At 36.1% G+C, this 23,471-nt stretch overlaps 1 protein-coding gene and 1 long non-coding RNA gene across 2 annotated transcripts; one reads left to right on the forward strand and one right to left on the reverse strand.

The window, feature by feature from the left end:
* On the reverse strand, nt 1–23,447 carry LOC147578272 (uncharacterized). Its single transcript, XR_015255017.1, has 4 exons — nt 23,277–23,447; nt 12,818–12,980; nt 7,786–7,860; nt 1–116 (listed from the first exon to the last, which is right to left on the reverse strand). It is a non-coding gene; the product is annotated as an uncharacterized LOC147578272 (long non-coding RNA).
* Nucleotides 4,235–21,876, forward strand: LOC112848596 (bile acid receptor-like). Its single transcript, XM_025912346.2, has 11 exons — nt 4,235–4,449; nt 8,851–8,962; nt 11,110–11,472; nt 13,298–13,438; nt 15,324–15,463; nt 15,566–15,670; nt 15,834–15,933; nt 16,765–16,887; nt 17,294–17,419; nt 17,577–17,690; nt 20,479–21,876. The coding sequence occupies exons 2-11, from the start codon at nt 8,899–8,901 to the stop codon at nt 20,724–20,726; spliced, it is 1,524 nt and encodes a 507-aa protein (XP_025768131.2). The 5' UTR covers nt 4,235–4,449; nt 8,851–8,898; the 3' UTR covers nt 20,727–21,876.
* Nucleotides 23,448–23,471: the final 24 nt, after the last annotated feature.

A 23,471-nucleotide genomic window follows, 5' to 3' on the forward strand; every position in this document is an offset into this window, starting at 1 on the left:
AATGGGGAATGGGAGGAGGGAAGTGGGTATATGCAAACCAGGGCAACACGAGGGCTTCTGGTGATGTTGGAACTATTTGGTATTTTGACTGTGACTGTGGTGATGGATACATGAACCTATAGGTGATAAAATTACATAGAATTTAATACACATGCAAAAATAAGTACAAGCAAAATTGGGGAAATCAGTATCAATGTCAATATCCTGGTTCTGCTATTGTAGTATAGTTCTGCAAGTTTTACCATTGGGGAAAACTGGATTAAGCATAGACAGATCTCTCTGTATTATTCCTTACCTCTGCAAGTGAACTGACAATGATGTCAATGAAAGCTCCATTAAGAAAAGCAGGGGCACCTGACTGACTCAGTAGGTAGAGCATGTGACTCTTTATCTCAAGGTTGTGAGTTCAAGCCCCATGTTGGGTGTACAGATTACTTTTAAAAAGGGGAGCCTGGGTGGCTCAATCAGTGGAGCATCTGACTCTTGACTTCAGCTCAGGTCATGATCCAGGGTCATGAGATTGAGCCCAGGATCAGGCTCTGTGCTGAGCGTGGAGCCTGCTTGGGATTCTCTCTCTCTCTCTCTCTCTCTCTCTCTCTCTCTCTCTCTCTCTCTCTCTCTCTCTCCCTCTCTCTCCCTCTCTCTCCCTGCCTCTACCCTTCCCCCACATGCACACATGTGCTCATCCTCACTCTGTCAGGAAAAAAACAAAACAAAACAAAAAATATACTCCAGATTACGTGCCTTTTTTGGGTAGAGTCCTTCAATGATTTCTTATTATACCTGGAATAAAATTCAGATGTCTCTCTAAGGCTCTTATGTTACCTAACTGGAATTTAAATAAAAACTTAGAAAAAAAAAGAAAGAAAAACAAAGGGGAAAAAATCAGGTTTATGTCTTTTCCCCAGTATCATTTTAAGCTAACTGTGTCTTCTTTCCCCATTCATCACACTGGACTTCTTTCCATATTACACAAGCCAATAGACAACACTGTGTTGTTCCCACGAAAACATTCATCTCCCAACCCTTCTGTGGCTTTTTCTCATCTTTTAGGTCTTGGCTTGGATGTCATCTCCTTAAGAGCCTTCCGTAATGATGCTCCCAACCCTACAGCAAACTAGTTGGTTAGATTTATAACTCTTTAGATTGTTTGTTACTGATATGGTAACAATGTTAATATTTATTTTAAATGGCATGTATTGATAAGATAACAATGTTAATATTTATTTTAAATGGCATGTATCTATCTATCTGGGCTAGCTGCCTATTGAGTGACTGTATGAAAAGAATAAACTTCAGGAGATTCCCCCATTTATGCTTATTAAGGAATATCAGTGAACTATGCAATTGTAGAGTGCTTAGGTGACAGTAGCCTGTTGTATAAAATTTAAAAATATGTTCTGCATTCTCTATTTTAAAGTATTAACATATATTTGCACATATTTTCAAGTACTTGGAATGAGTACTATGTGAACAACATAGTAAGTCTAGGGTGTTATCATAAACCAGGGAAGTACATATAAAAATTTGTAACGGAAAAGGTCTGAATGAATTACTCTTTGCAATGCTAAACAAGGAAGCTGGTGGCAATGAATTGTAATATTTCAGATATAGTAAGGGTGGAATGAGGGTGTAAGTGGTCATGGTGATATGAATTAATGAAACGTTTGAATCATTAATGAGCATTTGAGATACATTACTGAATACAGAAACTAATAATTATAGTTATAAGTAGAGGCTAAAACTGGTAATTATCTGAATAATAAAATTAATTTATAAAGCTCCTAGAAGTAAACATGGACTATAAGCTCATTGCATTGGTCTTGGTGATGATATTTTGGATCTAACACCAATAGCAAAGGCAACAAAAGCAAAAATAAATAAGTGGGACTACGTTAAACTAAAAAGCCTCTGCACACCAAAGGAAATACTCAAAATCAACAAAATGAAAAGGCAACCTACTTAATGGGAGAAAACTTTTGGAAATCATATATCTGGTAAGGGGTTAATTTCCAAAATATATAGAGAACTCATATAATTCAATAGTAAACATTCTGATTACAGAGTGGGCAGAGGACCTGTAGACATTTTTTCAAAGATGATATAGAGGTGGCCAACAGGTACCTGAAAAGGTGCTCAACATCATTAATCATCAGGTAAATGCATATCAAAACCATGATGAGATATCATATCACACCTGTTAGAATGTCTGTTATCAAAAAGACAAGAAATAACAAGCATTGATGAGGATGTGGAGAAAAGGGAACTGTTGTACACTGTTGGTGGGACTGCAAATTGGTGCAGCCATCATGGAAAACAATATGGAGAATCCCCTCAAAATTATAAATAGAACTATTATATGATAAAGAAATTACACTTCTGGATATTTATCTGGAAAAAAAAATGAAAACACTAACTTGAAAATAAATATGCAATCCCATGTTCATTGCAGCATTATTTACAAGAGGCAACATATGGAAACAACCTCAGTGTGCATGGATAGATGAATGAATAAAGAAAACATGATGTATACCATTTACATTTACGACAACAGGGATGGACCTTGAGGGCATCATGCTAAGTGAAATGAATGAAATGAGTCAGACAAGGACAAATATCGCATGATCTCAATTATATGCGGAATCCTAAAAAAAGCAAAATACAACAACCAGTCTCATAGGACAAATTGGTGATTGCCGGGGGGTAGGGAGTGGAGGGTGGGCAAAATGGGTGAAGGGGATCAAAAGGCACAAACTTCCAGCTATAAAATAAAATAATGAACAGGATGGTAACTATACTTAATATACTGTACGGCATATTTGCTATTTGCTAAACGAGTAGATCTTAAAAGCTCTCATCACAAGAAAAAAAATTTGTAACTATGTATGGTAACAGACCTTAACTAGACTTATTATGTTGATCATTTGACAATACATACAAATATTGAATTATGTTGTAAACCTGAAACTAATACAAGGTCTTATGTCAATTACACCTCAATTAAAAAAATAAAAAAATGATAAAATAATTTATAAACTATCCCTGATACTTGTATACTAATACTGAAAGGGCTGAAGTTCTTTTAAAAATGTTTTTTTTGAGAAGCAAATGTTCCTGATAAATATTTAGAAGTTAAACATTGCTTTTAAAACACATCAAGTAGTGTATGTTTGTTTTGCCTTATTTCATTGTAAGGTTTCCAGTAGAGTGTCAGTTCTTTTGAGACATAATTTGGAGCCTGTTTTTGGAATATTTTATAATCAAATAAATGAATTTATCATGCTGGAACTATTATTCTTTGGTTCACGGATTAAAATTCATAGACACAGGGCCTATTCTTTTAAGAAATAAACAAAACTCTATGTGACATGACTTGCAGATTTTATCATGAATTCTTCCCAGTAGTAGATAAGGTCCCTTGAAGAATTCAGCAGATATAGTAGTTGTGAAGTCAGAAACGGGACGTGGACTAAGATGCCAAGAAAGGTGGAAATGTATACTGTGCTACGTTAATGTGCAAGCAGAACTGGGCAGGACAGAGACCAGAGCCTAGAGTCACGTAAAATAGGTGAGTTAGAGGAGGTGTTACCAGAAGAATTGGAGGTTAATGGTGGAACATGCCTCTGTAGAGATGCCTTACAGGGATGATACTATGAGCCTGGTAGCCCATAGACTTTGTTTACGTAAGTGACATTAAAAAAAAATCATAGTGAAGTTATTTATGTATCTTGTTCAACTACATGAATTTTCATTGAGTTTCACCTCTGCTACTAACTGGCTTAGCTATGAGAACTTGAACCAGGAGTAGTATTTATTGGTGTTGCAGTTTTTTAAGCCAAAACATTGAGAGGGTTGGACTAGATGGCTTGTATACATGTAACACTGTACCGATCTGAATTATTATCAACATTTCTAACTGGATTAACAATTATTTTGTAGGTAATGCAGAGATAAACTTCAAGCTGAATTGTTATAACACCTGTATTAATGACGTTTGAATTAATGATGGTTTTTCCTTTCCTGTACATATTGCTTAGTAGTTTCTAGAGACCCAGTGTTTTGTAACCAAAGTGGGAGAATGTCAAATTTAATCAAGAAAACAAAATATTTATTAAGTAAACAATAAGGAACTCTGGGAGAGTGTGACCTGAAGGTCCCAAAGAACTCTATCCCTGATGATCTGGTTATTATTTGATTTATGTCAAATAATAACTGCCCTTGTTTTGACCTAAGAGAGGATTGTCTGGGAAGTTTGTCTCTGAGATAGAGCTGAAGCGTTGCTCTGCAGAGTGTCTGGAGCCTAAGTGTATGCAGAGTGCCCCCCTCTCCGCTCCTTGATAAATAGGGAAAAGGTCCAATTTGCTCCAGCTGGAAAGTTGAAGTCCTTGTTAAATCTATCTATACTTGTTCTGCGAGGAAAAGGACAATCTCTAGTAATATCATTTAACTGTGAGTATTTTGTCTTCTTTCAAAACACAAAATTTTATAATTTTATGCTGTCTAAATTAAATATGAATATTAATTTTGTTGGCAATTTAAACTATTATTAAACTGGAAGGTGTTAAGGGTATTTTTGGAACCCTTTAGTTTCCATCATCATTAATTTAATTTTTGCAAAGCAAATAAGCCAATGTTGTTGCTATGATAGTCAAACTATAAAAAGCATTTGCTCCTTGAAAACAAGAAACTTAAGTAGCTTATACAGTGGTTTGGTTTTCCCCTGAAGAATGACAAGGCAATTTTGAACCGTAGTTGGACTTCAGGTGACATTCGATGTAATAATGTAAGTTGATTCACAGTGGTATTTACTCTCATATTTAAAAATGAAATGTGTTTTTAATCAAGAACTTATTCTTAAAACACATTTTATTTTTTAAAGCAATAGGTTATATGTAAATTGAAGGCAACTTGAAATATATTCTGATAGGGGTATATTCAGGGAATTACACCTCTGTTCAAAATGCTATGATGATATTTATAAACATTCTTCCAGATTATGGAAGTAGACACAAACTATTTCCAACAGTTTGTGGAGTATACATTAAATTCATAGCCATGAATTTTCTAAACATTTAGTCTGTTTTCTCTTTCTTAAGCTGTAAAAATTACTTGACATGATATTAACTAAATATGTTTTTTCATTTAAAACTATATATGGAATTGTAGGATTCCATTTATATGAAATGTCTAGAATAGGCAAATACATAGACACAGAAAGTGGATTGGTGGTTGCTAAGGATGGGGGGGGGGAGAAGAGAATGAGGAGAGACTGTTTATGGGTATAGGATTTCACTTTGCAGTAATAAAAATGCTCTGCAATTAGATGGTGGTGATAGTTGCACACTCTGAGTATTCTAAAAACCACGAATTGTACATTTTAAAAGGGTGAATTTTATATTATGTAAATTACATCTCAAAAAAGCTGCATGATAAAACTATATGTGAAGACTTCACAGTGTAAAATCCTCCAAGTATTCGAAGGTTAAAGGACAGATCCTTGTAAAGGAATCCAGAAGCCTTAATTTGTGCTGTTATTCAAATATATTCTTTTCATTTTCTTTGGTTCCAATAAGCTCAGAGAATTTTGGATCAAAGAATTCTGCTCTGAAAAACCTTTTTATAATTGTGTATCATACAGCACTATCATTCCTTTTTTTCTAGTAGAGGCTACTCTGAAGAGTAAAATGTTTTTCTTATGAAGCTATCTACTTTTCAGTGATATCAGTTTTATGCAATGCATTATTCATGATTCAAGTGACCTATTGCAAGAGTGAAAATGTAAAAACCGTGCCTTTAAGGTGTCACTGTAGTTCTCTGGAGTCAATATGTTTTTCCTGTTAAAAGTTCTAGCTACGTGAAGATTTCCTACGCATGATTTAGGGTTAAGGCAGAGGAGATGCAAATTCATTTCTGCAATTAAGCATCTTTTCAGGTAAATAGCTATTATAATCTGTGGAAAGTACAATTTTTTAATAAAGTTATATTTGTTCTAGAAAGAAAATACAGACTTTGCCCATGCCAAATTGATCCTCTTGATAAAAGCTTCTCTCTTAACTAAGTTATTTTTGTTTTTAAGTAAATATTTACTAGGAAAGATAACAAAACAGAATCACGCCAGGCCTATTGTAACTTTTAACAGGATAGGAAGTCTTTGATTACATACCTTTCTCTATGTTATTAATAATTTACTTAAGTGATCTTAAACTAATTGTACGAACACTGTATTTCTGAAAGCTTTTATTTACTATGTATACATATTAAAATACTTCTATTAAACATCTAAAAGACTGTAGAAAATTAGTGAAAAATTTTATGTAGAAAATAATACAACATTACTGTAAGCATTTAGAGAGATGAATATTTCATATTTTAAGAAGCATATTTTTAATCAAAGGCTTATTTATGTATGTTTCATGTATGCCCTGGAATATAACAAGTCCATAAACTGATAAAAACAGGTTTACTTTAGATAATATTTTTGGGTGTTTATTTACCAGCATTGGAAGGACTGGATTTTAGAACATCATTGTTTGTGATTTGAACCCTGATAGTGGCATTACTACAGGATACTTGTGTGTGTCTTTGTCAGGATACTACCAGTTTTGTTTTAATGTGCTACCTCTGGTTTGTTCTATATTATTTCTCAAACTCTCCCTCAGCAAAGTCTGTATCTAAGTAGTACCAAATACTTTTAAATTTTCAGACTTCTTCAGATATTCAATATTGTATGAAGCCTCATGGCAAATGCAGCAATTTTAAAGGAGGGTGAATAACAACTTCAAGTTTTCACATTCATTCATAATTTTATGAATTGAATTGAGACTCCAAAGAGAAGTTTGGAAAGAACTGAACAGGATCATTGCTAAAACGGACCACACAAATTAAGTGGATGGCATTCAGAATTGTTTTTTCTATGGAGGGCCAATTGACCTGTTGCAATATAGGAAACACAGAAGTGTATGCTGACTGATCATACTGATTTTAGTCCTGACTTTTCAAGGAAAGAAAACTTCATATCAAAGTTGCACTTATTTGGGGGCACTGCTTTTGCTTCATCTCTTCCATCCAATGCTCATTCTACTGACTGCTATGCTGTCAGAAGACTGGAGATTCAAACGCTTTTAAAGGAGCATACATTCTATTAGATGATAAAGGGGACACATTTCAGAGATATTACTATTTGAACCGTCTTCGTGGACATAGAAACCTTAGCCACGAACTCGTCACATGGCTAATAAATCCAAGTGAAAGATTTTTCAATATAAGCTCAGAGGCTGTCTCAGAAGTTGGTCACATAAATTTTCTGGCATGATTTAAAACCCCAATTTCTCCTTTTTTGGTTCTTTTTGAAGGTGAAAACAGTCTTTATCTTCTAATAGAGAAGATAAAGCTGTAAGATACGATGGACTCTAGGGTGAACTTTATTTTCTTCCAATAATTTTCAATCTCTTAAACTGTGATTTCCTGTTTAAGTTTATTTAAATTTTTGGAGTTCCTTTCTAGGAAATAACAAAAATAAAGACTTTTTTTTTTCCCATTAAAGGATAGCCTTAGATTTAGAATAATTTTTCTTATAACAGCTTATGATTTTTAGGCTTTACTATTAAAAATAAAACACTTTCTCCAGTAATCCATAAACTTTCTTTAATAAATAAAAAAATAAAATTTTAGTTAAGCAGAACCAAAATTAATGTTTTAATGTTTAGCATATCATAGGACTATGAAAAATATTTATAGAGGACTTAGAACACAAACACAAGTGCTATGAAAGGCATTTTTTCTTACTCTTTAATTTCCTTCGTGAAAAAGTCTCATTTTTCTTCCTAGTTCCTCTAAATTTAGAACAGTGAAATCTTGAACCTATTAGAATAGAGATTATGAGAATCAGTTATTAAGACAAGAAGTGTGCTGGATTTTACATACATTAAATTAAACTCTCCCAATAATTTTGCCAGGAGGGTTTTATTATTTTTCTTCTACAAATGTTTAGGGAGGTTTAATAAACCCTAAACCCTAAACCCTAAGGTTTAGGGAGGTTTAATAAATGACCCATAAGTAAGTGGTGAGAGCAGTGTATGAAGCCTGACACCAAAGCTTGGTATACTTTCAAAAGCCACATTAAAAAAAAAAAAAGCTACATTGATTATTACCAAGGTTTAATGAGTTATTTGTAAAGAGCTGAGCAATAAGAAATTGGCAAAATTAGGGATGCCTGGGTAGCTCAGTTAAATGTCCGACTTTGGCTCGGTTCATGATCTCACGTTTCATGGGTTCGAGCCCCACTTCGGGCTCTGCGCTGACAGCTCAGAGCCTGGAGCCTGCTTTGGATTCTGTGTCTCACTATCTCTCTGCCCCTCCCCTGCTCATGATCTCTCTCTCTCTCTCTCTCTTTCAAAAATGAACATTAAAAATTAAAAAAAATATGTATAAAGAAATTGGCAGAATTAATAATTTGGTGTTTAGAAACTGAAAACTCACTATTTTTCCAATTTTAAAGTATAAATATAGATGTCTAATTTTAGTATAAATTCTGCTAACTCCTCTTTTCCAAAAATAGTACTGTACTTTTATAAAGTCATGCTTGGGGCGCCTGGGTGGCGCAGTCGGTTGAGCGTCCGACTTCAGCCAGGTCACGATCTCGTGGTCCGTGAGTTCGAGCCCCGCGTCAGGCTCTGGGCTGATGGCTCAGAGCCTGGATCCTGTTTCCGATTCTGTGTCTGCCCCTCCCCCGTTCATGCTCTGTCTCTCTCTGTCCCAAAAATAAATAAATGTTGAAAAAAAAAAATTTAAAGTCATGCTGAGTTGAAAATCATGCTTTCAGATAGTCTACAAAAGTTTTATTTCCTTCAGGCTCTATTTCAGCATTCACTGATGAGTAAGTGAGAATTGGACCAGAGAATGGCAAATACTTATGTTACTACATCTGATGGGTACTGTCTTGCTGAACCAGTGCAGTACTATGGTATGTAGACAAATACAGTATAATAGTTAATAAAACATTTTTGTGTGTGTGTAATATTGGTTAATAATAGGGTTTTTTTAAAAAAAGAAATAAACAAGTAAACCAAAGACTTTAAATTATTCTCAACAAGAGGAATTAAAATAAAAAACTTAATAAAAAATTATTCCCTCTATGAGAATATAATTTAAAAAATCAGTAATATGAAAATATTCTAAGCCAGAATCAATTGTAAAAGGGAAAAGCCCAGCGTGCTTGGGTAACTCAGTCGGTTGAGCATCAGACTCTTGATTTTGGCTCAGGTTATGATCTCACAGTTCATGGGATGGAGCCCTGAGTCGGGCTTTGTGCTGATAGCTAGGAGCCTGCTTGGGATTCTCTCTCCCTTGCTCTGACCCTCGTCCGTGTGCCTGCAGGAGTACTCTCTCTCTCTCAAAATAAATAAACTTTAAAAAAAAAAAGGAGGGAAAATCAAGATAGTACAAAATTGTATTTAATTTTTAAAATGTGAATTAACATGCACATTAGAAGTTGTTTTAGGAGTTAGTTGTAGCTAGTTCACATGCAATTTAGTAAATGTAGCTCAGAGTGCTATTCAATATACTTGAAATTTTAATTTTGATATAAGATTTTTATCAAAGGGAAAGAAATAGAAACAGAATGCAGGATATGACGGAAATTTTCTCCAAAAAGAGTAAGGCTGTAATATAAATTTATTTTAGGGGCAGTTTTCTTGTTAAGGGTAAGGTTAGGGTTGAGATTTCAACTCGGATTGCCATGACAATGGAACATCAGCCAGTATTCTACAGTCTTTTGACACTCAGTCAGAAAGGACCTTCTTCTTTTAAAAAAAGTTACTTTGTTTTTACTGATAACCTTTCTTTTCATATCAGGTGGTCATTAGTATTTACTCAACACTTAGCATTAGACTGAATGCTCTAAGATTGCAAGTGACTTATGTGAGTTAGTTAATGAAAATTATAATGTTTACTGATCTTGGTAGAATTTTGAGGTTAATCACCTGGTGATTCAGCATCAGGAAAAGTACAAATATTGCTAGTTACAGACATAGGGCACTCAGTACTCCTGGATCCATTTGGAGCCAATTTTCTGGATTTAGATTTAACAATTTTGCTGAAAGTGAAAAGTAAGTTGGTGTTTGGGAGCTTCTGATAATTATAATAGTGATATTCATTAAGCATTATTTTGTATTTTATGTTTTATGTTTTATATTTGCTTTTGCATACCATCTTTTATTTATCCTTACAGTAACCCTTTGAGGTAGGTGAACTTATCACCACATAATTGCTAGTTAGAACTGTTAGTCAACAAAACACAAAAGAAACTAGTAATTTAAATCAGGCCTATGAATTGCAAAGGAGAGTGTTAAGGTATATTAAATGGGGAGTTCAAGTAAATAATATTTTTTTAATTAATTTATTTATTTTGAGAGAGAGAGAGAAAGCACGAGTCAGGGAGGGGCAGAGAGAGAGGGAGAGAGAGAGAATCCCAAGCAGGCTCCACGCTGTCAGCACAAAGCCCACCACGGGACTTGAACTCATGAACTGAACTCATGAACTGTGAAATCATGACCTGAGCTGAAGTTGGACACTTAACTGACTAAGCCAGCTAGGCTTAACTGACTTAAGCTCCTAAGCCAGCTAGGAGCCCCAGAAAAAAAATTTTTCTTTGCTTGAAATAACCAGGTAACTGGTAAAATTGTATTTCAGGTTGGTATTTTGGGGAGGTGCTAATTTATGAATTCATCTCTTTGTTGGCCTCACTGCACTGCAAACGGTTGTATCCACAATAAGGGAAATGCATACAGTGGGGAAAACCTTCTTTCATTCCAAACTTTGGGAAATACACATTTGTATTTAAGAAGGAGGCTGGAGTTGGTATGCAGGCCATTAGCAATGACTGTCCTTTCTCCCAGCTCCTGGGCAACCTCTGCATACCACTGGGACGGCAGCACTTACGATGCATTGCAATACAGTTTACTGCCTGCTCCTCATGCTGGACAGCAAGTCCCTGGGATGTAGTGGACATGTTGAACCGTTTGTTGAGCATAAAACTCTTTGACCTTTGAAAACAATTATGAAATTTTGACTTTTTACCATTTGTTCTTTGTTTATGCTAAAAACACCTAGATATTCTGCCAGAGCAAATCAGTTATCAGCTGTACGACACTGATTTTCAAGAATCGCCTTTTTGCCAGTATTCTACCGTCCAGTTGCCAACAGCTCTACAGTCCCAATCTTTACAAAGTCATTTCAACACTTGCAGCTTGGATCCACAGTTCAGTGGTGGAGAATGTGGACTTGTTTCCTGTGAATTAAATAAACCCACTTATGTGGTTGACCATGATGTTGAAGATGGATACTCTGGAATAAAAAGGTCCAGACTAACTCATTCTTCTATGCGAATTAAGAGACAGGAAGACCTCTGTGTAGTTTGTGGTGATAAAGCATCAGGATATCATTATAATGCACTTACTTGTGAAGGTTGCAAAGGTAAGGATAAAGTTAAAACGAAACTGAAGTCCTAGTGTTCACTGAAGAGACATGAAATTTTAGGCCTGTAAGAATAGCCTTACTTTTTAAAGTGTGAAAAAGAAAACCAGGGGGACCCATTGATGTATTTAAAGGTGATCCATCTGTGGCATAAAAGACATGAAAGTGGAATGTAATAAAGTTTTGATTTAGTTTTCATTTTTTTTTTTTTAAATTTTTTTTTTCAACGTTTTTATTTTTATTTTTGGGACAGAGAGAGACAGAGCATGAACGGGGGAGGGGCAGAGAGAGAGGGAGACACAGAATCGGAAACAGGCTCCAGGCTCTGAGCCATCAGCCCAGAGCCCGACGCGGGGCTCGAACTCACGGACCGCGAGATCGTGACCTGGCTGAAGTCGGACGCTTAACCGACTGCGCCACCCAGGCGCCCCGATTTAGTTTTCATTTTTGATGAAAACTTTTACATTTAAATACAAACTTCAATATTTATATAATAGCAGGAGGTTTCTGTGTTCCTAGATGAATCTGATATTGGAATGGAAAATGACTTTTTAAAACCTTCTGAATGGTAACTAATACATCTTCTCATGCGGCTGGTATAATTCATGCATTAGAAAGGAATTTGAAATTAAATGACTTCTATGAGTCTATTTTAATTCTTTTGGAATGCTTTTTTGAAAACAAATGGGAAGTTTGCAAGCAAAGATCATTATTGACAATGAAATTTTCAAAAAGTGAAATAGCCCTTGATGAAATTTCGAGGTATTAAAACACTTCTGCACTATTTTTATTTACAAATGCAATGTTGAGACAGACCTGGAAATGCTTAGGCCAATGCAGCACTAGGTAAACATATCTATTAGAAGTTCACGGTGAAGACTTACTGTCAGAATCTCACAGCATACCCCTCACAAAGAATAGCCAAATAAAGACTGTGGGAAATGAAGTACCAGCTTTGTGAATAGAATAGCTGGGCATGTATTTGCTTACTCTTAAAATGCAGGGCCTTGCTGTTAAAACTAGGTGGAGGATGAGGCATAGTTCTTGAAGACTTCAGCTGACCTTTCTGCTCCCTTTGTTGAATCTAAGTCATGAAACTCTCACTCTCAAGTGTGGCTACAGAAAAAAGGTATGGCAGGCCTCTGAGAGAGGCATTGACATGGCTTATCAACTTTACTGCTTGGAATGGATTAAGAAGGTAGCAGGGGTGACTACAGAGAAATGGGAAATAAAAGAGGAAATGGGAAGGGGGACTGCTATGCATGGATTTAGGAAATGAAAGAGAAAATATAGATACCTCCACCAAAACACACACACACATAACACAGCCGACTCAATGTCTCACCTGTGGGGGTGCTAAAAAAGGAAGGACAGGGGACTAAGTTTCGAAGAGTAACTCTTCCTTTATGGGTTGAGGTGGAAATGTGAGGAGAGCAGAAAAGAGGTTTCACCTGAGCACATATTATTTCAAAGGCAGCTAGAGAGATGCTTCATGGAATCTTGATAGTCTGCAGAACATAGTTATAAAAATGCTTTAGATGATATAGTATAACCATAGTAAAATAGATAAAATAAAATCTTAATGTGTTGGAGCTATTTAGTTTAATTTTCGGATGCGATTATTGAAAGGAATACCCTTGGAATAGAATATTATCAATCATGAGGGAATATAAATGTATATCAAACCAAACCTTCTTATTGATAGAAAAACACATTTTATTGAAATAATTTTATTTTGACCATTTTACTAGGAAGGTATATATTAATGAAAAACAACTAAAAATACCTAATCGTAAATTTTAAAAGTAGTTTTTCTTGTCATTAGGTTTTTTTCGACGTAGCATCACCAAAAATGCAGTATATCATTGCAAGAATGGTGGCCACTGTGAAATGGACATGTACATGCGTAGGAAATGTCAAGAGTGCAGACTAAAAAAGTGTAAGGCAGTAGGAATGTTGGCAGAATGTAAGTATTATTGTGGATTTGGGGGGCTCTTTTTTTGAGGGGGATTTTAGTTTTTCTTACCTTCCTGACAACTTAATGCATTCCTCAGATTGTCATTTTGAATTGTAACATAGTTGTCTAGATTTAAGCTATTTCTCTAGCAACTGATAAATTAGGATGACCAGTAACCAATCTAGGTAATTATTTCCATAAACCCCGTTCTATACTATATTGCTCTAATTTTGCCAGTAATCTTATGTTCTTAACTGGAAATCCTTGTACTGCCATATTACTTAACCTAAAGTTATATAATGTATCTATAAAGAGCAGAATTTTATTTAAAAAAAAAATTTTTTTTAACGTTTATTTATTTTTGGGACAGAGAGAGACAGAGCATGAACGGGGGAGGGGCAGAGAGAGAGGGAGACACAGAATCGGAAGCAGGCTCCAGGCTCCGAGCCATCAGCCCAGAGCCCGACGCGGGGCTCGAACCCACGGACCGCGAGATCGTGACCTGAGCTGAAGTCGGACGCCCAACCGACCGAGCCACCCAGGCGCCCCAAAAGAGCAGAATTTTAAATTGGTAGTTCCCCTTCTTTGGTCTGGTATCTTTACAAGCCTACATGATACCATGATAGGGAAGTAGAGCCTACTAACAACCCATAGGTGTCAAAACCCAACTCAACAGGCAGAAGAGTACCTAAGCTGTTTGGGTTCCTGATATGTTCACTGAGTTTTTAGCTGATAACTTACATGATGTCATTTAATCCTCAGAGTAGCACTAAGATTTTGGCATTATTTCCTCAATTTCTCCTATTTCCCAGGGCTCAATATCTCATGGTGATTTCAAAATTTCATTTTTCTTAGTAAGGTACTATCAAGGTTTTCTTCTCATGTCTAATCTTGCACAAACTCTTATCATCTTGCACTTATACTATTATATTAATTTTATGGCTATTTCTTCATTTTCTGTTTTTTAGTTCAATCTACCTTCCACTGCTATAATATTCTTCAATTTTTATTAAGTTACATTCTTGTTCAATAAATACCAATGCAGTATCCTGTTTTTTTTTATACAGCTTATTATAATAAAATCCAAACTCTTCAAAGTTTTTGAGCGAAAGGATTCCTATTTAAGATTCTAGGGTTGGAGAAGATCTTAAGGTTATGCTGTCCAGCCTGAATCCTTTAGTTTATCCCTGTCTTGAGACTGCTCGGGCTGCCATAACAAAATACCATTTTCTTGTCTTGTTAGGAAAAAATTGACTTAGCTCATTTGAAAAATCACAAAATATTCTCTTGACCTTATATAAAAATCAAAGAAAAAAGCTCATGGATAAGGTAGTTAGTTCAACTGCTATACCAATTGATATTTTATATTACTTCCAAGATCTAATTAATGTGTATATTTCTCTGACATAAAAAGGTCTAAACTTATAGTTTGGAGATGCAAAATTAATTTTTAATTTATGTCTAGGCTATGTATTTTTTTTGATGTTTATTTATTTTTTGAGACACAGTGCGAGTGGGGGAGGGGCAGAGAGAGAGGGAGATGCAGAATCCGAAGCAGGCTCCAGGCTCTGAGCTGTCAGCACAAAGCCTGATTGATGCGTGGCTTGAATTCACGGGCCATGAGATCATGACCTGAGCCGAAGTTGGAAGCTCAACCAACTGAGCCACCCAGGTGCCCATAGGCTAACTATGTATTTTTAAGTAGAAGGTAGTGATGGAAGGAAAAGGAGAAAGTAATGTAGTAAATTTAATTGCTGCTTGCCATAAAAGAAAGATTCTTTGTGAAAAGACAAGTCTATGATTATATATGTATCCAGTATGACAATTTTCATCAAATCCTAGAATGTTATTTGCCATACCTGAAACATTTTATATGAATTTTGTAATATCACAGGTTTGCTCACAGAAATCCAATGCAAATCAAAGAGACTTCGAAAGAATTTTAAGCAGAAGAATAGTTTTTCCTCTAGCATCAAAGTGGAAGAGGAAGTAGACAACAAGCTTGTATCATCCACCACTAGATCTGGAAAAGTGGCAAGACTCTTCTTATAAAATTTCTTGTTTCTTTAATGACATGATGTCTTGTTTAATAAGAATTCATTATAGTTCTCCTCCCTCCCCCATGTTTTCTTACAGATTAAGGAGAGCATGGAACTAACTCACGAGGAACATCAGCTCATTAAGGACATTGTGGCTGCTCATCAAAAATACACAAGTCCTTTAGAGGAAACAAAGATGTTTGTATGTGTTCATTATTGGCAGGAAATAATTTATAACTAATTATGTTAGAAAATAAGAGTGTCAATGTGAAAGTTAAAAATTTAAACTTGTAATTTAAAAGTTAAACATTTTAATTTACTTAAAAGAAAAAAATCTATTAACCTTATTTCTTTTTGCTGGCTAGCTCCAGAAATATGCAAATCCTGAGCTGAGCTTTTTGCAACTCTCGGAGTCCATGGTCCTACACCTACAGGGGTTAGTGGATTTTACCAAGGGACTCCCAGGTAATCACTTCACCTTTGGAAAAAAAATTAACACTTTTTTTTAATTAAAAAAAATTTTTTTTTTTAATGCTTTATTTTTTTGAGACAGAGAGAGACAGAGCATGAGCAGGGGAGGGGCAGAGAGAGGGGGAGACACAGAATCTGAAGCAGGGTCCAGGCTCTGAACTGGCAGCATAGAGCCCGACGTGGGGCCTGAACTCATGACCTGAGCTGAAGTCGGACGCATAACCGACTGAGCCACCCAGGCGCCCCAACACTTTTTTTTTTTTAAGTTTCCTATTTTAAAGGAAGGGGACCATTTAGGAAAACAAAAACCTCTATTTTTCCAGCAAAGCTGGTGGAAATGGTTCATTTTGTCTGCTTTAAACAATCAGGTAGTTGAAAGTATAAATATTTTAAAATATTCAAATGACTCCAAGGACTTAGGAACAAGAGAAATAATATGACTGTATCTTTTAACTTTAGCTAAAACATGAAACAAACAAAATTGCCGGTACAGTATGAAAAAATCAAGGTACAGTTGGCCAAAACTTACCTATCTACATATATAGATAACTCACTGTAAAAATAAATTCTTTGAGGCTAAACTATGTTTGATTTGCTCTTGCCATATGAAAGTATTATTATCTAGTTCTGATGAAAGTGCTCCAACATATTATCATGTGGAATCAAGAATTTTATTTAGATTTGAAGTTACAAATTGTGATTATTCTAAGGAAACATTTAGGATTTATATTATAACTAAATGGATAGTTAAAAATACTAAATCTTATACCTGAAAATTATCTTTTCATTATTGATTTCAAACAATTATGTGATCTTTTGTTAAAGGATTTGAAAATTTGACAACTGAGGACCAGACTGCATTACATAAAGGATCAAAAACTGAAGTGATGTTTCTTCACGGGGCCCAACTTTATAGCCTGAAAGAATGTCTTTCGTCAGCTTCTGAAAGTAAAAAAGTCCGGCCAACATAACCTTACTGTTAACAGTTACTATTAAATAACAGCAACAAATTATACCACATTGAGTTATTTTTCTTCTTATATTTTTGTTTTACTAGTTAGTGTAGTAATAAGAATTTCGTAATAGCTTTTCTAATTCATTGGTCTAGCTTTTGCTTTTCTTTTAAAGTAAACCATTTTTATTATATGGCATCATAAGAAAAATCTTTTTGGAAGGTTTTCTACACAAAATTTATATAAAATCTAAACTATTAATCTCACTTCCTGTTTCAGTAATAAAAATTATAAATCTACCATTTGTTGGGAATGTTTCCTAACAGATTAGAGAGAATGGATTTACTATCTGTGTAAAGTTTTTTTCAAAAATCAGACTTTATGTTTTCCCCTGTTACTAGGTACTATGAGAATATCAGATCATTCAGATCACTCACTGAATTGTCACAATCAGAGTGTTAATAGAAGTGTTATTTATTCTATGGAAACCTTTTGCAACGAAGACTGTCCTCCTACTACACTGACTGGTAATATTACATATCATACAAAATATAATGGGTGGAAAAAATTGGTCAGATATAATGTTTTATTTTATTATTCTGCTTTAAGAAAAAATGATAATGACAATATGTTTGATTCTGCACTATGTTCTGACGAAAATACATTTGATATTAATCTTTTTAGGTATTGCTGAAGAATTTATTAACACATTGTTTTACTTCTACAGAAGAATGAGTGAGCTTAATATTACTAATACTGAATATGCTCTGCTTGCAGCAACAACTGTGTTTTTTTCAGGTAAAAACCATTCAAAAGTAAAAATTTGGATTAAGTTTGGCAATCAAATCATGATGTCTGTGGTTATTACATTATTCACTGATGCCAAATGTAACAATTTTGTTTCATCAAAATCTCTTTCTCCTTGAGAGAATTCTCTTTAGCTTACAAACATGCTATAATTTCTTGCATCTCAAAAAACGCCTTCTTGACCTATAATCCCCTTTCAGCTGTTCTCCCATTTCTCTGTTCTACTTTACAGAAAAAAAACTTTTTGAGTTGTCTGTGCTCCTGCCTTTATTTCTCTCATTTACTCATGAACCCACTGCAGTCAGATTTTGTCCCCTTCTTTCCATTCTGCCATAACTTGTCAAGATCTTTAGTAATCTGGCATTGCTGATTCCAGTGGTCAATTCTTAGTCCTTATTGTACTTGACCCATCATCAACTTCATCTGACAGAGCAGATCATTCCTTCTTTCTTGGAACACTTTCATCACTTGGCTTCTGTTGGTCACTCCCTCCCTCTTGAAAAAAAATTTTTTTCCCACTTAATTTCCAGGACATCACACTCTCTTGATTTTCCTCCTCAATGACTGTTCTTTCCATCTCCTTTGTTGACTCCTCCTCATCTTTCACACTGATAAATGCTGAGTGTTCTAAGGCTCAGTTCTTTTCTCTTCCATACTCACTTCCTCTGAAATTTCATCCTATTTCATGACTTTGAACACCATCTACATGTTAACAACTCTCAAATATTTTTATCTGAGAGAGAGAGAGAGAGAGAGAGAGAGAGCGCGTGTGTGCGTAGGAGAGTGAGTGGGGGAGGGGCAGAGGGAGTGAGAACTTAGGCAGTCTCCTTGCTGAGCCTGAGCTGAGCATGGGGCCTGATGTGTGGGGCTCAATCCCATGACCCTGGGATCACAACCTGAGCCAAAATCAAGAGTTGGATGCTCAACTGACTAAGCCACCCAGGCGACCCAGCCAACTCCCAAATTTATATACCAACTTGGACTGCTCCCCTAACTCCACTAAATAGCCTACTCAAGATTTCAACCTGCAGTAAGGCATATCAAATTTTAACCTATCCCAGGATGAACTCCTGATCTCTCCCCGATCCTCCTATATTCTTCCTCCATCTTTACTAAATGGCATCTCCATCCTTCAAGTTGCACAAACCAAGAACCCATATCAAAAAGGCAACATCTCCTGTTGGCTCTAGCCTCAGAATATATCCAGAACTCAACCATGTCTTACTGTTCTGTTCCTGCCACCCTAATTCAAACTAGTGTCCTTTTTTGCTTTCCTGTTTCTGCCCTTTCCTCCCTAGGGTCTAGTCTCTATATAGAGACCAGAGTTATTCTTTTAAAACATAGGCCAGATCATTTCACTTCTCTGCTCATAACCCTTTCATGGTTTCCTATTCTACATAGCTTAAAGCCCAGTTTTTTTCCATTATTGCCTACTACTATTCCTTTTGCTTACACCACCACAGCCACATTTTTTTTCCCCACATTACTTTTTGATACATTTTGTTACTTGAAAATGTCAAGCAGTCTCCTGTCACAGGTTGTACTGTACTTGACAAATATCCTTGGAAAGCTATTTCCCCAGAATAGCTACATGCCTCCCTCCTTCATCTTGGATCTCTGCTAAATGTCATCCTATCTCTGATTATCCTTTTAAAAATAGCTAGTGTGCCTCCCCCCCTAAATTCTTATCCCTTTCTCTGTTTGTCTCTGTAACACATATCATTGTCATATTATATTTTTATTTAAATTGTGTATATGTCTCTTTTCTCATCCACTCCTCCCAAACTCAGGATATAAGCTTAATGAGGGCAGGAAATTGTGTCTGTTTATGTTCACTGCTGTATCTCTACCAAAATGCCTGGATAAATAATTGTTGCCTAGGCATTAAGAAATTCTTGGTTGGTTCTTATTTTTATTTTTTAATTTTTTTTTCAACGTTTTTTATTTATTTTTGGGACAGAGAGAGACAGAGCATGAACGGGGAAGGGGCAGAGAGAGAAGGAGACACAGAATGGGAAGCAGGCTCCAGGCTCTGAGCCATCAGCCCAGAGCCCGACGCGAGGCTTGAACTCACGGACCGCAAGATCATGACCTGGCTGAAGTCGGACGCTTAACCGACTGCGCCACCCAGGCGCCCCGGTTCTTATTTTTATAACTAGGTACTTAAGAAGCTTAACCTTTTGGGGCACCTGGGTGGCTCAGTCAGTTAAACGGCCAGCTTCAGCTCAGGTCATGATCTCACAGTCCGTGAGTTTGAGCCCCGTGTCAGGCTCTGTGCTGACAGCTCAGAGCCTGGAGCCTGCTTCAGATTCTGTGTCTCCCTCTCTCTCTGCCCCTCCCCTGCTTACGCTCTCTCTCTCTCTCTCAAAAATAAATAAAAACATTAAAAAATAAATAAATAAATAAAAAAAGAAGCTTCACCTTTTACTTATTGTTGACCTGGAGGAAATTAATCTTTTTAAGTTTCAAGTAAGCTTGAAACTTGCTTTTATATTCTTACAACCACTTACTGACCTTTCTCTTCCTATTTGACTTCTCTACATCTTAAGAAGCTTGTCCAAAAAACAGCGGTAATAATAGAATTTACCTCATAGTGTACTCTGAAGACTAAATAAGACATTGCATGAAATAAGTTACTTAGTGTAATATCTGGCATATATTAAGGGTTCAGTAAATATTTGCTATTTTTATTATTTACAAACTGTATTGTTTTCAATGAATTTGCTATCTTTTACCACTTTCCAGTGTTCATTAAGATGTATATGATGATGTTTTTCAGATCGTCCATGCCTTAAAAATAAGCAATATGTGGAAAATTTACAAGAACCAGTTTTACAGATTTTATACAAATATTCAAAAATTTATCATCCAGAAGACCTACAGCATTTTGCTCGTCTCATAGGGAGGCTCACAGAACTGAGGACACTGAATCACAACTACTCAGAAATACTTAGCGCTTGGAAAGCAAAGGACCCCAAATTGGCTAGTTTACTCTCAGAGAAATGGAATTTGTATTCACATTGCTGAAATTTTAGAATGTGGTTGTGGTTTGTCTTAAAACTTTCAAAATCTAGATTGTTTATCATTATAGGATGACTGCTTTGAAAAACATAAACAGGATTGCTAGGTTACCAATGTATCAGCATAAAATGGGACATTATCAGTGCTCATCAAATTTTGTGGGATATAGGACCACCACTAGAGGGACATCCAGGATTCTTTTCCAGATTTGACTCAAAAGAAGCAAGGATTATTGTTTGCATGGTTCCTTCTAAAGGGAAAAATGCTAAATAGAGTTCTTTCCTGAAGATGCTCTACTTTTTCCCTTTAGTAAAAACTGAACGAAAATATGTAGATTACTTATAGACATGAGAAAGGGTATCTAGTGGAAACAATTGTAATCAGAATAAAGACAGTTTGTGAACCTCATTAATTAGGCCAGATTGATGGATAAAGAACTAACATTTTAAACTTATTCCTGTTATGGCATTTTATGAATTATTAAAGAGGAACAAAACTTTGTTCAACTCTTACCTTTTCTTAATGTTTTCTAAAAAGAAATCTTTTATAAGTCTAAATTAAAAAAAATTGTGATGGTAAAATATTGAAAAAAGTTAAAATGACAAATCATTAAAATGGTTTAAAAAATTTTTTTAACGTTTATTCATTTTTTGAGAGACAGAGCGTGAGGTGGGGAGGGGCAGAGAGAGAAGGGGAGACACAGAATCTGAAGCAGGCTCCAGGCTCTGAGCTGTTGGCACAGAGCCCGACATGGGGCTTGAACTCAGGAACCGGGAGATCATGACCTGAGCCGAAGTCGGACACTTAACCGACTGAGCCACCCAGGCGCCCCTAAAATGTTTTAACACATATTGGGAAATACTGGCACGATTTACTGCTTATTCTGGCAGACAATACTTTGACATTTTTGCCAATATCTTTTGTAGAAAAAAATGAAGTTCTTAAAAACTGAAATCTTCCCACAAATATTTTAATCCTTGTAAGGATAGGAAGGCTATCTAGTAAAAATAAATTTCATATGAAATACATGAAATTAATAAATTCTGTGGTGGTATTATTTTGAAAGACTGGGTGTAAGTCTTTCAATACTGTGAATTTAAGTTAATTTGATAGCAGGAGTAGCAGCAGTTTGGTTTTCGATGAAAAAAAAAAAGCCCATAGTTAAATTTTTCACGTTTATAAAACTTAAAAAAAAAAAGACATAGTTGAATTTATATCCTCAACTTCAAAATGATCTTATTTAAATGTATTAATTATTGTCCCCCGGGGGGGGGGGGAGTATCTTGGGCATAAACCTGGAATCATCTCTTGGAGGTAATATTCTTTTTTTAGGGTATCTAGACTCAATTTCCTTAAAGTGTAAAATGAAGGACAACCTGGCTCATCTCTTTCAAAGCTCAAAAAATTTTTAAATTCTAGCAGAAACTATGATGTCTCATTAAATTTACACAAAACAAAATTGGTTATTTAAAAATATTACTTAAGTCCTTTGGAAAAACATCAATTATAGACATTAGAAAACAAAGTCAAATGTGGTCAAAACGGAACGGAACTCATCTAATTGCTCAAACCTAGGTACTTAGAATCATAATATTTATTACAGTTACTTGCCCAAGTCTGAAACTAGGAAGTCATCTTAGACTTCTCTCTTTCACTGCTTACTGTTAAAACAGCCCATCAACTCCTATTAATTTTACTTCTAAATACCTTTTACTTTTGATGCCTCTTCCTCATCTCCAGCGCCACTGTCATGGCTCAGGTCCTCATACTTCACCCAGCCTATTAAAACTGTCTCCCTAACTCAAGTCCCAATGCCTGCCTAAACCATTTCTCATACTACAAATTTTCTTCTGAACTTGATCTTGCCTCCCTCTCCACTCAGAATTCTACAAGTTCCCCATCCACAGAGGCTAAAATCCAAAGGTCTTTGCAAGGCCTTATCTGTCAAGCCTGCAGTCTCCTTCTTGCCATTCCCCGACCTTGTCCTCACACACCTACGCCACACTTGTTGGAGTCTCTCTTGTACTAATCTCTTTCACAACCACAGGGCCTTCGCCTACCTTCAGGAGTAGTCTTTCCCCATTGACTAGCCCAATCTGTCTATAGTCACTCTATTCTTGACAGAAGCCTTAAAAGAAGCCTATCACATCTGGGCAGCCTCTCCTGACTCCCCAGGCCACTGAAAGTACCGCTTTCCCTGTGTCCTAACCAGTCTTTGAAAATTACCACCTTTAAATGATTACACGTGGCTACAACTGTTTGCCCATCTGTTTTTTGCCCTGACTGAACTCTCGGAAGACACAAGAGGATTTTTTATTCTTCGCTCCAATCTGTCATGGGACTTGCTATAGTCTTCCTTGCATTCTCTGACAATCGCACAAGCTTCAAGAATGTCTAAGGAAAAACAGAACCCAGAGAAGAATTGTTACCGACACAAAGGAAAATCTCGCGAGAATCGGGAGCCGGCCAACGGTCGCGGTTGACCGTTATTTAGCCGTTAAACCGTTGTGCACCCGGCCCTTTTCGGCCGGCCGCTGAGGCGGAGCGATTTCTTACTTTTCTGGAGGTTCGGAGGCAGAAGTTCTCGTAGATTTTTTTTGCCGCCCTAGTAGACAGCGGGTAGCACTTCGCGTGGGCACCGAGTCCACGGTTTCCCGCTGACTATTCAGAGGTAAGGGCAGGTGTACTGAGTTCTTTTCCTGCCGAACGAACCCGGAGCTGGGCGATATTTTGATTCTGGCCGCCCCCCAC

This window comes from Puma concolor, chromosome C1, assembly GCF_028749965.1.
Source record: "Puma concolor isolate L17-30 chromosome C1, mPumCon1.1.hap2, whole genome shotgun sequence".
NCBI lineage: Eukaryota > Metazoa > Chordata > Mammalia > Carnivora > Felidae > Puma > Puma concolor.

Coding starts and splice junctions, on each gene's coding strand:
- LOC112848596 (XM_025912346.2), top strand. CDS start 8,899: ATGGCAAATACTTATGTTACTACATCTGATGGGTACTGTCTTGCTGAA. Junction 15,464..15,565: donor CCACTAGATCTGGAAAAGTG/GCAAGACTCTTC, acceptor GTTTTCTTACAG/ATTAAGGAGAGCATGGAACT. Junction 15,934..16,764: donor TTTTACCAAGGGACTCCCAG/GTAATCACTTCA, acceptor CTTTTGTTAAAG/GATTTGAAAATTTGACAACT.